The sequence below is a fragment of the Desmodus rotundus genome, chromosome 10 (genome assembly GCF_022682495.2).
Source record: "Desmodus rotundus isolate HL8 chromosome 10, HLdesRot8A.1, whole genome shotgun sequence".
Classification (NCBI taxonomy): domain Eukaryota; kingdom Metazoa; phylum Chordata; class Mammalia; order Chiroptera; family Phyllostomidae; genus Desmodus; species Desmodus rotundus.
The window spans coordinates 29,273,592-29,290,242 of NC_071396.1; the positions used below are offsets into that span (position 1 = coordinate 29,273,592).

Sequence of the window (16,651 nt, forward strand, 5' to 3'; positions counted from 1 at the left end):
TCCCCTGGGGCTCTGGGCTGCTTTGGCTCCCAGCTCCATTGCTGCACCCTACCTGTTCAGGCTGCCAGCTCCGGGGCAGTGCTGGAGGCTTGCTCATCAGCCCCGGGCACTTAGGACAGCCCCTGCACGCTGGCGTCCATGAAGCCAGGTGGCCAGGAGTTAGCCTTAGGGACCCTGCTGTCTTAACTTGTCTGGGAAATCTCAGGGTGTCAGAGAGTCAAATCCACTGCTGGCTTCTGCTCTGTGGCCCGCATCCCCCGTCAGTCGTGGGGAGGAGGAAATTAAATTAGTTCAGCACGGCCGACCTCACTAACCACAGACACCCTGTAGGTGGTTGTTGCCACTGTGCACACAGCCTGCTGGTGCCCAGTCCCCTCTGCTCAGGCCCCAGGTGGGGCAGAGCCCAGTACGCTGGCCGAGTGGTACTTCCCTCTCACAACCGTGATGGGACTGATGCACGCCTTCCACCTCCTGTGGCCTCCCTCCAGGGCTCTGCCACCACTGTTCCCGCTTTCTGTTTGCTGTGACTGGGCACCATGCTTTCCTGACTGAAAGCTGCCTCTCTCCAGGGGGCTGCTTCTCCCGCTCAGGAGCCGGTTTGGAGGACAGTTTATTTCAGCCCTGTTAAGGTTGATTGCACTTCCCCTTCATTGTCATGGAGCCGCTCACGATTCTTCTGGGGAAAAAAGCAGCTCAGTACTGGTGACAACTTGTGTGGCTAACGAGCACTCTGCCCGCACCGTGGAACTTACAAGGCGCCACCCAAACACCGCGTGTGACCCGTTTCTGCTTGAAACTGAGTGCATTAAACACCTGTGTTACAGCAACACAGTGTAATCATCTCATCTTTTCCTGATTCATCTTGCTCAGCAAGAAAATAATCCCTATGGCTTCACGAGCCCGTGTGTTCCAGTAGGTGCCATTTTGACCATGAAGTTAGTTGAATCAATGAGGCAGATGTCAGGCACTCCCCTTCTCTCTCAGCCAGCTCTGCCCGAGTGGGGACTGTCGTTGGCGATGATGTCATTCACCCACGACAGGAGATGGGCACAGTGGATTGGGTGCTGGGGTTGTGGGGAGGAGGGGCTGGCTATGCAGGGCCGGTGTTCCCCAGCTGGCTCAAGCCGGTGTAACTCTGGGCTTCACCGAGTTTCCTTCCACAGTCGCTCGGAGGGCCAGAGGAACAGGGAAGAAGGCGGTGGCAGCCTGACCAGGTTGGTGCACAGAATTTCCTTTGAAGGCTTGAGCTTAACACTAAGTGCTGGGGACTTTTGTTTCCGACTCCACTGTGCCATTTTTCCTCCCACCCTTCAGCTGGGTGGGTCTGGCTGGGAAGGTGCGTCTTTTTATTTTGTGCTTCTGGACCCATTGGGCGCAGATGCCCTGTTTGAGAAGCAGGTGTAAAAGTGGCGACACAAGGGGTGCGAGGAAGAGGCCAGAGGCGGAATGAACCGTGGTGCACCCACTCAGTGGGACAGGGTCCCGCTCTATGGAGAGTGTTGCAAAGTAAGCCGTGTGGAGCCCCCCTGCCTCTCACTGAGGTAAAGAGCCAGCCAAGAAAGGCCACGCAGGGTCTGTTCCAACTACGTGACATTGCGGAAGAGGAAAATCGTTGGAGGCTGTGGAGACCAGGGGTTGCGGGCGGAGGGGTGTGTAGTGGGAGCATGGGGGACTCTTAGGGCAGGGAAGAGCCTACGCGTGGCCCTGTCATGGTGGGTGGGTGCGCGTCATCATTCGTTAGTGCCAACTCCCCAGGCGTGCGGCCCGGGAGTGAACATGAAGGTCAGCTGTGGGCGTGGGGGTACTGACGGGCCTGCACAGCTCCGTCCACTGTAAGGAGTTACCGCTCCGGTGGGGGCGCTCTCGGACGGCTCATGGGGGCCCTTGGACGATGTTGGGTTTACTAAAGTGGGAGTCCTCGGTGGGGCACATCATCAGGCTCCGAAAGGACAAGGAACTCCCGCCCTGGAATTTGTCAGTGTGGGCGTGCAGCGTGCCGGCCCACAGCATCAGGGTGCATCCTGTTCCAGGGCCACCAGCAGGCCATCTGTGAGGTGTCTGTGACGTCCCCTCCCTGTGAGGGTGGTCACTCTGCCTGGTCGGGGCTCTCCGCACCCTTCAGCTCTAGAAACAGTGCCTGCTCTTCCCATGTGGGATCTGTCCTTGGTACGGTGGCAGTGGCTGCTGAGACCGTGCCTCCTGGGACCGCACCTCCGGGGACCGTGGCGGTGTGTGTGTGTGTCATCTTCTCCTCTCGGCTCTCTCCTCAGTCGTGGCTGTCTATGTGAAGGAGTCCTGGTGGGCCACTGAAGACGTGCTGAGGACCTCGAACCCTGCCAGGGAAGGGCTGATGAAGGTGAGGCTTGTCATTTGGAACGGACATTGCAGAAGGGTTTTCAGAGTCATGGGACTGTCACCAGGCTAATAACTTAAAGCAGGCTCCCCCAGGGATTTATTCCTCGGACTGCGTCACAAAGTGCCGCAAACTGGGGGCTTACGCAGCAGAACTGGACGGTCCCACGGTCCTGCAGGCCGGAAGTCTGAGCTTGGGGTGTCGGCACGGTCGGTTCCTTCTGAGGGAGGGAGGGAGAGTCCAGCAAAGCCACCCTGGCCTGGGAGCTGGCCGGCGCGGTGATGTCCTGGCACGGCTGCCTGATGGGCCGGTTAGGGGGCTGTCCCAGCCTCTTTTTTGGGGGGGGCCGGGTGGTGCTTAGAGGCTGCTATTCTGACTGCAAGAAAGACTCTGCTTTGCAATTTAAGGAATTCAGACGAGCAAACCCCCACATTTTCCAAAAGCGTGGCCCAAGTCGTGAGCACAGAGACTCTTGGGTGTTCTTTCCTTCCATGGAGAGCACCCTGTTGTGGAGGTCTGTCCGGCCCCGGCCGTCGTGGGGCAGCTCCCTGGTCCTTTTACGGAACTTAGGGGTTGACTCTTTCTCTTTTAATTCCATTTTGTTTCCTAGCCAGCTCTTCTTCACCAACTACTGAGAAAAAAGCTTTCTTAACATTCTTTCTGTAAATGTAATTAGCGGTCCTAATTGAGGGATTAGAACTGGGTCTTAGTTGTGTGTTTCCAGAAACATGTCTAAGTGGCCTCAGCCCCTGTCACATGCTAGTCCCCCCCCCACTCCCCGCTCCACCGTGTGATGAAATTGGGCAGATGAGATGCATTTTCTTTGTCTCCCTTCCTCCTGCCAGTTTCTGATGGAACACTTCCCTCTTGCCAGATGCAGTCTGCTTTTCTCTCCAGCGTCCCTCTGAACTTTCGCTTTTAGAAGTTGACAATTACAACCTCCCACATCACGCCCATCACGTTTTGTGACTGGCTCATTCTGCGTGAGTCTGAACTTGATCTGGCTGCCACCGTCTGCAGTACAGCGCTGGGGCGCCTTCTCAGAGTCAGCTGGTGTGGTTTTCCCAAATCTTCCTTTCCTCTCAGATTTGGCTCCAGATAAAGGTGAAATATTTTACATTCTGGGCCAATTAACAAGTTTACTGGCACTGAACGCTTTGTGCCATTTGCTCGGATGCGGCAAGCTGCCTTATTTTTCTTATCAGCGCAGTTGGAAACCGTGCAAGGGTTTTAGACACCACGTAGGGGCTTTGCCCTTGACCAGCTGAAGAAACTGAGGCTTCAGGAGGTTTTAGGTTGCTAAAGGTCTCCCAGCCAATCCAGGCCGAGAAGCCACAGCCAGAAGTGATGATGATGATGATACAAATTTAAGGGCCATGTGTTAAGCATAAAACCCAGCGTGGATATTTGTGTCAAATGCCCCTCCCCCAAAGTGCCAGTTCTCGCTGGTAAAGATGCAGGGACTAGCGCCGCTGCCGTCAGGCAGGTGCACCCGCTGGCCCCTCAGAAGCCCTGGCCAGTCCCCATCTGCCTGCCCACCCTGCCTGCCCGACGGGCCCTTGCCCAGCTGTGGGGAGCCCGCTTTGGAAGGAGGCAGGTGAATCAACAACTCAGGTGCTCCCCGTCTTTGAGCTCCATTTCCTCACTGATAGAGCGGGCCTCTGGGCAGGTGGTGAGGATCGTGTGTGGGCTGCGCCACGCAGGACTAAGGCTGCTGACTGCCGTGGTGCGCAGGGTGGGTCGGCTCTGTCTGCCGAGGCTCTGGGGGTGCGAGGTCTCTGTTGTTGACTCGGCGCTTCGTCTTCATTGGCCTGACTTTGCCGTGGGTGGAAGGCGGCCCCGTTTTCCAGAGTAAGTCGGGGTGGGCCTGCAGGCTCAGTGGTTCTCGCCGTTGGGACTCTAGTTTGTGCTCGAAACCGGACACAGGCCCTTGACATTCCATTCCACTCCATTGCTGCAGCCGTGGCTCTCCCCAGTGCTGACCCTCCTTTAGAGGCCAGACTGCGGGGCTGTGGGGGAAGCCGGCGGGTTGCGTGTCTTGCTGGCCACATCCAGCACATCCACTGGAGCCGCTCGCCTCCCCACCCATGAGGCAGCTTCCTGCTTCCTTATGCTGTTCTCTGTCCGCTGACACCCCACGTCTGTGGCCTGGGACCGAGGCTCCCTGGCACTGCCCCTCCCTTCGACGGGTGCCGAAGGGCAGGGTGGGAGACCACGGGGCGAAGCGCACACCTGCTGTGGCCCTCGCGCTGGGGGAGACCTGGAGTGCACGCCTGGCTCCGGCGTGTGGGTCGGTGCCCAGTGCAAACAAGTTTTTACAAATCTGATGTTTTTCTCTCATCTTACTTGGTTCTTTTTTTTCTTTTTCCTTCAAAGGTTCAGTCGTTTGGGGAAAGGATTGTGCTTTTCATCCTCAACGTTGTTGTTTTTGGAAGACTGGAGAGGAAGCTGGATGACGATGACATGTTTTTCTTACCTCACTCTGGGAAGGAGGAGGCTAAAATTCTGTGGAGGGACGGCGCGGCCGTTGGATTCTACACAACGAAGGTGAAAGGTGAGGGCACGGGTGCCCTCCGGGGGGCTTCCTGCCCAGAGGTCGCGGAGCACAGGTGGCACAGGGGGAGGGTCCCTGAGCACAGCGGCTGTTGCTGACGCAACTGCCGTGGAAATGAACGTGAGGGGTGGGTGGGTCTCATGTGCACCCCGTTTCTTGCCGTACCCTCAGGGAGGCTGCAAACACATCCCTTGGGTTCTCAGGCTCTCCCGTGTTCTGTGTAGAAACCCTGGCTGCGGTTAGCGGTGGAGAGTGACCTTGTGAGCACAGCGCTTCTCCTGTCTGTTCTTTAACGTTGGTCAGCGGCCAGGACGATTCCGACTGCTAGCAGCCGGCCTCAAGTGGAAAGGCAGGCCGGAAGCCGGGCCTCACGGGCCTCACCTCAGGAGGGCAGCAGGCTGGGGTGACGGCGTTTCTGGGCCGGGACAAGAAGTGACTGTGGAGCAAGGACGGGTCTGCCGGAGGGGTTGGTCTCTTCCTCAGACTTTCTTTGGAGTTGCTTGTTTTCATAGTTTTGAATTTTTTGAAATTCGTTTTCGGTTCCAGTCGACACAGTATCAGGGTCAGGTGCACACACAGCGGTCAGGCGTCCAGATGCTGTGCGGCCGTCCCCCATCCCAGCAGTCTGCGCCCGCCGCTCCGGTGCGCTCTGCCTGGCCGTGCATCTTCTTTGCTGATGTGTCTGTTCAGACGCTTTCCCCATTTCTCTATTGGATTGCTTGTTTTCTTATTTAGCTTTGAGCGTTCTTTATATGTGTAGGTAGCATTTCTTCATCACTGTATGTTTTGAAAACATTTTCCTTTTGGTACAATGTGGCGTGGGAAAGAGCAGAAGATTTAAATGTGGACTGAGTCTGATTTGTCCGTTTACCCGCTCTGTGGTCTCCTTGCTTCTGCTGGGTTTGGACTTGGACTCTCTCCCACTTCAGACCCACTGGGCTTCAGCTCTCTGCCAGCTGGGCGGGACACTTCTCTGGTGTACCTGTCAGGGTGTGCATAGGGTGTCCCTTAGCTGAGGCTGGTGAGGTTGTGTTCTGTGATGAAGTGGGGGTGCGTGTGTGGAGGGCGGTGAAGTGCCCTTTTCCTCACAGGGTCCCCTCAGATGGGGGACAGGGCACCTGCGTGACTATGGGGGACGCTCACTGACCACTCCAGGGGCACCTGCCGGGCTCCTCCTCCGGAAAGGTGCTATTTCTTTTTCCACACTGCACTGTGTCTTTCAAGTAGCATTTTAGTATGATTCATTGTGTCCTTCAAAGTCACTTTGTTGAATTGTAATTTTATGTCCCACAAAACTGTGCAATTCAGTGACGTTTAGCCAGTTTGGAGAGTTGTGCGTGTCTATCATCCGATTCAGATTTGGGAAGTGTCCTGCACCCTAGGGGTTGCCCGTTTGACCTCAGTTTCTGCCCCTCCTCCCTCCCCCACCCCCAGGTGGCCGTGGTCCCCCTCTGTTTGCCTGTCCCGGACCTTTCGGGTCAGCGCAGTGACACAGTGTGCAATGTTTCTTCCCATCTGGCTTCTCCCACCCAGCGAGGGATTTCTGAGCTCTGCACACAGGGCAGCACAGACCAGCCTTTCACGCCTTCCTGCAGCTGAGCGGTGGGCCGTGGGGTGAGTGCGCCGCGCTGTGTGTTTGGGCGTCCCCAGCACGGTTTCTGGTCGGGGCTATTCTGGGCGATGCCGCTGTGAGCCCCCGCATGCGTGTCCCTGTTTCTCTTGGGTGGGTCACTTGGTAAGCACATGTCTAACTTCGTAAGAAGCTGCCGCAGTATTTGACAAAGTGGCTGCAGTTACAGAATCCCAGCGGCGCTGTGCGAGGTCCCCGTTTCTCCAGCCCTGTCAGCGCACACCACTGCTGGTCTGTTTGGTCACGGCCGCCCCAGTCGGTGAGAAGTTGCGTTTCACTGTGGTGTAATTTGCACTCTCTAGCAGTTAATGAGGCCGAGTATCTTTTTCTTGATTTTAACCACTGTGTGTCTTCTCTGAAGAAACGTTTGTTTGGACCGTCTGCCTACTTTTCATTGGTTGTTTGTTTTCGTGTTTTTGCATCTTAAGAGTTCTTTACGTATATTCTGGATACGTCTTTTTCATCAGAAGTGGGATTTGCAAACATCGTCTTCTGCCCCGTGGCTTGTCTTTTCCTTTTCTAAGTGGTGTCTTTTGAAGACAACAGCTTTCCACTTGGTGGAGTCGGGTTTGTCTGTCGGCTGTGCTTTCGGGTCGGATCTAAGTGCTCCTCGCCCAGGCCCAGGTTGTGGGGATTTTCTTGGGAGAGCTTCGTGGTTTTAACCTTCGCGTTGTGTGTCGGCCCGTCTTCATGAATTTTTGCATACAACGTGAGGTCAGGGTCCGGTTCACTTTAAACATACCTAGTACATTGGAGGGTCGGTGGGTGTTACTTCTTGAGCAGTTTCAGATTTGCAGAAGCACTGAGCAGGAAACTCAGGGTCCCTACATCGTCCTCCCCCCCGCCCCCCAGGGTGGGTGCCGGCTGCAGAAAGATGGCATTCAGGCTGGACAGTGGGAAGGGAGGTGCCACTGTTGCCCCCTCTGCTCTGCTGAGCGAGGTCCCTGGTGTTTTCTGGGAAGCGGGACTTGGCCTGTTTCGGGGGAGGGTGCCGTTTGCCATAACTGGACACAGGGAGCCCTTGTGAGAGTCGCTGGAACAAGTCCGTGCCCTGGAGACGTGTCTGTGGGTCTCCTGGCCCCACCCCGGGTCCAGGGGCTGCTGTGAACCGTGCACCATATTGGGGCTCGGGCATCGGCGTGCATGAGCAGCCTGGCTCTGCTCAGTCACCAGGCTCACTTCACCGGTCAGCACCGTGGTCTGGTGGCCACTTTCACAGCAGTTACTGCCGAGGGCCGGTCGTCGTCGGCTGGTGGGGAGCTGGTGGTGTGGGGCGCTCTGTGGTGTTGTCTTCAGTGGTTCAGTGAGTGAAGCTAGCCCGACTCCGGCTGGTGCCAGTGACCTGGCAGGCTGGAGCAGGCCCGACGGCAGTCTCTGTCTCTTGCCTTCCTTGCAGGCAGCCTGTGCGGCGATGGCACAGGTGCGTGCTACCTGCTGCCTGTCTTCGACACTGTGTTTGTCAGGAGGGGACACCGTCGCCGGGGCTTGGGCATGGCCATGCTGCAGGACTTCTGCGAGACCTTCTGTGAGGATGGCGCCCTGGGTGTCAGTTGGCCGATCTCCCCTGCCATGTACCAAGGTGAGCTGGCCTGCATCAGGCAGAAGTGCCTGGGCAGCTGTGCATCCAGGCGACTCTGGGGGGCGGAGGGCAGGCCCTTGGAATGCTCCTCTTCCTTCAGAGAAGCCTCCCGGTGCTTTAGCACAAACGGGACTTGGTGCTTGGTGGCAAAGGCCGACCCTTCCCCCGTCTGAGAAATAATTGGATCTAGATGTCATAGAAACCAGAGCTGCACAACGTCAGGGAGACGTAGCACCCAGACAGTGCTGCTGGGCCCCATGTGTTTTGCTCTTGCACTTCAATCTCCTGGTTCATCACTCTCCCCTCAGAGCCAGAAGCTGCAGGGTGCCCGCGGGCTGAGGGGAAGGCAGTGCTGCATACGTGGGTGAGCAGGCTGCTGGCTGAGGACTGGCTGGCTCTCGTTGAGTGCAGGCCTGCCTTCCGGCTGTGCGAGGGGGCCTCCTGCCCAGGGCCCCATGCTTTAGGGACTTCTGGCGGGCACCTGCTCCTCTGTCTATGGGACGGGAGTCTGGGAGTTCTGAGTGGGTTCCCACCTGGGTGCAGGCCACTCTTGCTGAACCAGCTCTGAGCACCGGGCCCCTGGCATTCCTGCCAGTGGTGCCTAGGGCCCGAGTGGCTCCACCCCGTCTGTGCACCCAGGAGCCAACCACACCACCAGTTCACAGGTCCTTCGACCCCTGGGCAGCTGTGGGGGGATGTGGGTGGAGTGTGGGGCCCCGTGGCTGGGCGTGCATAGGCCCCTTGCAGTGTCTGGGGGCCAGACTGCTAGAAGCAGGGGGCTGCTGGCTGGGGACTGGTGCTCTGGGTGTTGCAGGTTCTGGTGCAAACCTGCAAGTCATCCAAGAATTCTAAATTAGAAGCCGGTTCTCTCTGTGCTTGTGAAGTTACATTTGTCCAGACAGGAGACCGGAAGTTCCCATCCAGCACTCTGCTAGCTTGGCTGGCTCCTTGCGAACACTGAATGCCGAGCCCTTTTAGGTCCCCCTCTGTGCTGTGCCCAGGTCGTTCGTGCCTGCAGAGGGCCTGGTGGGGTCCCTATGGGCACCTGCGGGACCGGGAGCACTTCTGCTCTGCTGCATGTGGGGCAGCACCACGTGGAAGTGCTCACCCGTGCCCACGGGGACTTGGGGACATGGTGCCTGCAGAGGATGAGCTCCAGAGGGGGAGGAGGGGCAGGGCCCGAGGTGGGGCCATGCGGTGGGGTGAACTGGGGGCCCCTCCAGTCTTACAGTGAGGCCCTAACCTCAGTGTGCTCGTGCGTGGAGATGGGGCCTTCAGAGGGTAGTTAGGGTGGAGTGAGGCGGTTCGTGCAGGGCCCCGATCCAGTGGGGTGGTAAGAAGAGGGACTTGTAAGGGCACAGATGGGGTGGGGGGCGCGCAGGGGCATGTGCAAAGGTGGCTGTCTGTAAGCCAAGGGGAGAGGCAGACCTGCCGACACCTTGACCAGGGACCCCATGCTCCAGAACTGGGAGCGAATATGTGTCTCTTGTCTCAGCCGTCTGCCCATGGTGTGTTGAGTTCCGGCTACTTGGGCGGAGGGGTGTGGGGCGGATGACAGGCAGGTGTGGGGTGGGGGGAGAAGGGAGGATGGGGAAGGTGGTGTGTGTATGCATGGGTCGGAGCAGAGGCTCGGGTGGGCAGGCCTGAGCACGGGGTGTGCAGCCTGCCGGGCTCACACGGGGCCCCTTCCCTCAGTCTGCAGGAAGTTCCTGTCGGCCCATCCAGAGGAGCGGGGGCGCCTGTGGGAGGTGGAGCCCCCGGGAACCTGGGGCCAGCGAGACAGCATCTGGCTGAAGGTTCAGCTTCAACAGTCACGACTTCCAGACCGTGAGTTGGCATCTGAAAGTGCTCTTTTGGCTCTCTTTTTGTCGGTCACTGAGGTGCAGATAGATTAGTGTCGTGTGGATCAAGTTGGGCCCGTGCAGGTGTTAGGTTCCTCTGGCGGCCGGGGTGAGGGAGCAGTGACACCTGGCTGGTGGTGTCTTCCCCCTCTGCCTCCCGTCCTGCACGCTCCTCTGTCCGAACCCCCTGTGGGTGCCCTGCTGGCAAGTAGAATGCTGTGGTCACAGGGAAGGGGGTGAATTCCCCCGCCACCACCGCCAGGTCTAGCAGGAGGTCAGTTACGAACGTTGTTTGGAAAGATGCGCAGGGTTTGCTGTGAAGAGCTGGCCTCCTGTGCTCCTGCCCTCGGGGAGAGTAAGAGGTGGCTGCGTCCCAAGAACAGTGCTCTGCGAATGAGCTCCTGGTCCTGTCCACGGGCAGCATAGGACGGATGTGCTGGCATCTGAGCCCCTGTCCGTGTCGGTGCTGTCCCCACCTGATTCATCCTTGTCAGCTACAGGGGAGAGGGCCTTGGAGTGGGTTGATGATAATAGTGACCATTTCGGTTTCTACCAGGCTGCCTTTCAGCTAGAAGGCTTCGTGGCTCTTCAGCTGCCTACAGATATCAGAGGGTAGCCAGGCACCTGGGAAGCAGGCCGTGGCGGGGCTGTGCCTGTGATCCCAGTGCAGCCCTTACGTGACTCGCCCTGTGGCACAGGGAGTTTGAAACACGGGGAGGTGGGCCGCCCGGGGCCCCTGCGCCAAGCTGACCAGCCCTGAGGGAGTGCGGAGTTTCACAAGAGCCTGCACCCCTGTGTGCACCTGGCGTCTTGGGGGCCGCAGCTCCTTGAGCGGGACGGAAAACACTGATGGGCCTGCCTGTCAGGATGTGGGGGTGACGGGCCAGAGGGGAGGATGTTCCCGCACAATTGGGGAGCTGGCTTTTTCTCGAGAATTGCAGGGGTGGGGCGGGGGCAGCGGTTACTCTGAGCTGAGAGTTGGTGTCCTCTGGTCAAAGGGGACCGAGCTGAAGTCAGGCACCAGGGCTATCACTCAGCTCACCCGGAGGTTCACCAGCTCCCTTCAGATCAGCCAGTGAGGGGACTTTGACAGAGAATGTTCCAGAAGCATGCATGAGTCCCTCGGAGGAAGAAGGGCCATCATTATAATTAGGGTACAATTAAGTTGTGGAAACTCTGTAATTAAAAACATCTGCCCTTTCATCCCTGTGTACATCGGGGCTGGTTTCCAGTTCCCCCCACCGTGGCCTCCCCAGGGCCGGTGGCCAGGTTTAACCCCCTCAGGGAGGTCCCAGCCAAGCAGCTCGGTCCTGCACCAGTTCTGTGGGCCCATGCCGACATCCCAGGGTCTCCTCAGATCAGCGAGTGCGGGCGGCAGACGCACTCACAGGTTAGCACAGATGCGCCCTGTCGTTCCACCGTCTCTAGTCTGTGTCTCTCTCTCCTTGGAAATCTGCAAGATTGGCCCCTTAGACGTTCCCGCAGGTCTCCCAGCAGTGCAGATTCTGGAATCTTCTCTCCCCCGGAAGTCTCGCTGGGCCTCTTAGTTTGGTTTTAGTTTCTAATTAGTCAGTTACTCTTTCGATTGCTTTCTCGAGCTGTTCTGCTTTCCTGGCGCTCTCGCCTGCCCTTGCACTTCTGAGTGTCGTTTCGGAGGTTTCCTGCAGTTTCACGTGCCGTGGAAATGACCGGGAAGCCAGCGGGGCCGATGGCTTTGGATGATTGAAGTAGGGTGTGGACGTTCCACATTCCGAAGGGAAGTTGGTATTCCTTTCAAACACTGTAAAACCTGTCTTCGAAGCAGCGTCGTTTGTGGGTCAGGTCTTTTAAAGTTTGCACGATTCCGCCTCTGCCAACATCTGTGGCTTATGATGGCCCTGGAAATGTTTACAGGGCTTGTGGGACATGTTTTTCCCGCTCCACTCAGCCACCGAGGAAGCCTTTGAAACCTGGCCGGTGGGGTCGGGGTTCCATCTGCGTGGCCTGCAGTGAGCTCCACATGCCTCAGGGTTCTCTGCCAGAGGGGTGCACTGGGCCGTGCCCCAGGCCGTCCGCGGTTCTGCCACAGACACGTTGCTGGGGCCGGAACCAGTGGCGCACAGCTTCGAAAGTGAAGTTTTTCACCCTTCAGCTTACAGTTGTGCTTTCTTTCCAGGTGGACTTTTTATAGATTCGATTGTCATCTGCAGGGAAAGTATTTTTCCTTTATGTGCATTGAATGTTGAAAGTTAGAGGGAGCCTCAGTAGAGAGGAGTGAGGTTTCTGAGCTGGGGGCAGGGCCGTGTCCTCTAACCTTGCTCCAGCTTGTTCTGGGGAGTTGGATGTTACCTAGCGCAGCAACCTCGGGGGTGCTGGGAGTGGGGCTGTGCTGGGAGGGGCCCAGAGCAGACCCTCCCTACTTACAGGGTGGAGTTTTGTGTCTAAGGCTGCCTTCTGAGAGGTTCCATGTCTCCCTCTAGTGGCTGTTGTCATGTACTGCGCCTGGAAGGTGGTTTGCCCTTGACCTGTGTGGTCTCAGGTTCTTGTACCTGTGAGTTCAAATTTGTGCATTCATTTAAAAACGTATTGAACTTTCACTGGTTAGGACTAAAATACAAGTAAGCACTTGCTAGCTGCTAGTATACTTTAGTCTGTAACACATAAAAACAACTTCATACCTCAGGAAAGATAAAAAAGTGAGAATGGATTATCTACTTCATGAAGTTATACATTCTCTCCTTCATCTATTGACTCACTCACCCACTCACTCACTCATTCATACATTTGCTCACTCATTCGATGGGTCACTGCTGACGGAGTGCCTTCCGTGCCAGGCATTGTCGGAGGGAGGGGCAGGGAGGCAGTAGTGAGGGGGTGGGCTGACAGCCTCTGAGCCCGTTCCCGAGCCTGCACTTCCGTGCGGAGCAGACATGGGTACTCCTGCTGTCTCACATAAAAACGCCAAGAGGGAACGCAAGCGTGCTGGTGTTTTTAAGTACTTACAGAGAGATGTTGCCACCCTAATTTTGCTCACTTACAAAGTCTGGAAGTAAACTTTAAAATGTACTTACATAGGTAACAACTAAGTAATGTATTTGCTCTTTTATTGAAAAATGTGTTTCATTTGTATTTTCAACTCAGACAGGAGACAGCACATTTTTGGGGGGACCTGACCCCCACCCCCAATCTCCAAATGGGGGTTTGGGGGGGAGGTGCAGCAGGCAGGAGATTCCCATTCTGAGTTGCGGCTGATTTGGTAGGAGAGGGAGGGAAGCTGCATTAGTGTGTGCGCTTGTGGGCTCGCTTGTGAGTGAGAATTCCAGTGAGCAAAGTGCAGAGCTCGGCATGGAACTGGAAAGCTGATTCCTTTTAATGCCCCAGTCACTGGAAGAGAAGTTAAGAATTCCAGCTCAGAAATGGTTGAGTGGAACCATTGCTTCCTGTCCCGTGTCCTCCAGAGGGCGCTGTAGAGGTGTCAGTGTGATTGATGATCCACAGGATGGAACTGGGTCCCAGTGATCAGGTGACCGCTGCTTCCGGAAGGGTCCCCAGCATGTTATTAATGTGTCAATTGTCTGCTTCCTTGGAAGCCGCCCCTTTTTGCTTACCCTGTTCTCTTGCTCGGGGAGGGCAGCTGTCCCAGGGAATCCTGAGGAGGATGGGAGCAGTCCCAGGCAGACGTCTCAGGATGACGGACCCCGGCAGTCCAGGAACGGGGAAGGCAGCCAGGTACAGTGGTGGACCTGTCCTCTCGGCCTGCTTTCTGTGTCCTCAGTATTCATGCTGTGCTGGCCTGGCGAGGCTGTGGTCTTCCCGAACACTGCGGCTCTCGGCTTCCCCGTGGCAGTGGCTCTTAGCTTAGGCCTGGCATCTCTGCACTGCGCTGTGAGGAAGGGCCTGTGTGAGTGGGCTTCACATGGTCCCGTCCCTAAGCCAGACAAGCTCAAACAAAGCCAGGGACGTGTGAGTCAGCTGTCACTTTGCATGGTGGAGGAACTGCTGAAAAGCCCAAATCTCAGATTCTGCCACGGACCCGCAGAACAAAAGCACAGACAAGCTTGTCGCTCCTTCCGCTCTGCCCCAGTCTGGGTGGGAGACAACAGCATGTGGCAGTGGCTGTCGTGTGCCCCAGAGTGGGGGATGGGGGACCAGACCACCGGCAAGGACAGCCCCACACAGCTCTTTGCGGCCTGCTGCCCTTCAGGACATTATACGACTTGAAGCGATGGGACTCCATTAGCCTCTCCCTGCAGGCCAGCCAGACTGCAGCCCCCACAAGGTCATGGCAATAACACACTCTCTCCGGTGTGGAAGGGCCTTTGCTCTTGAATCCCTAAAGAGTCGATTTTCAAATCCAAAACTCACAGTTGCACTTAGTGGGAAAGACTGCTTATTTTGGAAGGTGGGCAGTTCTGTGGTAGAAGATCGGACATAAGGGCTAGAAGCACTAGATTGTTTTAGCAGAGCTGCCTGGCATCTGACACTCGTCCTAGCCATCCCTAGCAGAGGAGGGCTTGCATGTTCTCCATGGAAAGACGGGCTCACCTGCGACCCTGCTGGGCCACAGAGCGGAGAGCATCGTGCTTTGCCTCTTTGCTGATCCCTGACTTTGCTTTTAGACCTCGAAGGCTGTTAGAGGACGCGGGAGCCATCTGTCCCGTGTGATGTAACGCCCAGGGGCCTGCACCTGGGAAATCTGCACATGCTAGCGTACGAGCACCAACTTTTGAAGCAGAGCTTCCTCGCTTTGTTCTCGCTTGCAGGTCCCGGGCCGGACCTCCCTTTAGCTCCCATCAGTAGAGATGCGCTCAGAGCTGCTTATGCACCAAACACGCTTCCCCGCAGCTGGCTGGCTCCTCTCTCCCGAACGTGTGAGCATGCAGCAAGGCCGGCCTGGGAGTTAGACAGCATTAACTGGAGTGCTCTGTGGTTTCTCTCATGATTTCAGGAGAGGATTGGTGGCGAAGAAACGGAGGAGGCAAAGGAAGATCAGGACCGTGTGGTGGGAGAAGCCACAGCGGAGCTGCCCGGGAGACACTGATGGGAAGAGGGCCTAGAGGGCGGCACCGGCTGGGCTGGCGGGGGTGCAGCAGAAGTGCATGCTGGTCCCGCTCCTAACTCCCGGAGGCCCACCCTGTGGTGCAGGGCACTTGGGTTTGTGTGACCTTGAGCTCCCATCTGTCCTTGCTGTGTCTTTCTCTGTGACCTTTGAGGTGCGAGTATTTATTTTCCCAGGCTCAGACCCCAGAAGCCTACTGGTCAGGCCTGATCTGGTGTCTGTTACTCAAGACACACTGGGACCGCCAGCACTGGAACTGCACGGATGCACCCTTTCTTCAGCCCCGGAAGCTCCAGGGAGGGCTGCGCCTGGGCGGTCTGCACAGCAGAGAGCCCTCAGGGTGCGCTCCAGCCCCCCTCAGCCAAGAGACTGCAGACGCTGGGAGACTCTATGGAGATACATCCCGTCCCTGGACAAGCTCCTCGAGGGCGGGGGCCGGGCTGCCTGGCGCACACCATTGGCCTCTCACCACAGCTGTCTGGCCTTAGAGGGTGCTCTGGGCAGGCCACAGGGTCTCAGCCATCATGAGTGCAGAGGGGAAGCCACTGGGGGAATTGGGCTGATGGCCCTGGTAGCGTTTTGGTTTCTTGAGTGTGACGGAACTGGACGTGACATGGCCTCCCCTTTCTCAGCCACTTCCCACAGTCCTGCCTGGGCCACGGGCTCGTTCACTGCTGGGGATTCAGGGCGAAGCCAGGGACTGTGCTCCCCAGGCCCTGCCACTCATTCCCTTGGCCGTGTGTCCGTCTGTCTGCCCATCTATCCTCCATCTGTCTGTCCACCCCTCTGTCCACCCATGCACTCATCTGTCCATTTATCCATCCATCCAACCACCCATTCAACCCGCCCACCCATCTGTCCATTCATCCATCTGTCTGCACGTGTCCGTCTGTCCATCTACCATTCCGTCCTGTTGTGGAACAGACATTCCGTCATTCCGTGTGTGATGCGGACGTGCACTGCGAACGTTGCACTGCCCCACACGTGTCGTTGCTGCTCTGCGCCCACCCGGAAGTGAACTGCAGGGAGCGTCTCGGGTTTGTGAAGTCTGTCCAATAAAGAATTCTCTGCAGAAGACAAACGTGTGTCCGTGTGCTTCATCGAGGTTCACGTGGGCGCCCGCACGGAGCGAGCAGGGCGCACTCTGGAGCTCCGTGTCTGGGTTGCAGTGTCTTTCTCACCGCGTGGCGGCAGTTCTTCGTGTGTGCTGCGCGTGGGTCTCTCTCATCCCTGTGCCACTTGCGGATGTTCTCTCCCCTCCTGTGGCCGTGCTTTCTCCTCCTGATGCTGCCATTGGAAACGCGGAGTTGTGGGTTTCCATGAGACCCGGGGCCTCTCTCCGTTCTGTGTCCGCTTGCGCTGTGGGGCTGCCGCCGCCGTGACCGTGACTTACAGGTGCGTGTCCTGTCCTTCCCAGCCAGAGCGACCTGCTGGGGGGAAAGCCGTCTGCCGCTGCAGTGGATGTACGCAAGTCCACGAAGGCATCGTCACTGAGAAGAAGGCGGTCCCTGTGGGCTCTGGAGCCTGCCCTCAGTATTGGGCCCGGGTCGGCGTTGACCTTGGGGGCCCACGGGCCTGTGGAAGCTTGCCTCCTGGGTTCAGGTCTAGCAGTGGTGCTGGCTGGCTCCTCGAGGAAACCTCAGGGGGCCGACAGAT

The 16,651-nt window shown here is 57.5% G+C and overlaps 1 protein-coding gene across 1 annotated transcript in view; it reads left to right on the forward strand.

Annotated features, from left to right (window-relative positions):
* LOC112306129 (protein FAM169B) overlaps positions 1-16,062 on the forward strand; it is a 40,510-nt gene extending 24,448 nt beyond the window's left edge. The window contains exons 4-9 of the mRNA XM_053913268.2: positions 2,271-2,356; positions 4,730-4,907; positions 7,934-8,116; positions 9,812-9,943; positions 13,571-13,665; positions 14,885-16,062. Coding sequence (XP_053769243.1) covers positions 2,271-2,356; positions 4,730-4,907; positions 7,934-8,116; positions 9,812-9,943; positions 13,571-13,665; positions 14,885-14,977 — 767 coding nt within the window. The 3' untranslated portion in view covers positions 14,978-16,062. The remainder of the gene's footprint in view (positions 1-2,270; positions 2,357-4,729; positions 4,908-7,933; positions 8,117-9,811; positions 9,944-13,570; positions 13,666-14,884) is intronic.
* Positions 16,063-16,651: the final 589 nt, after the last annotated feature.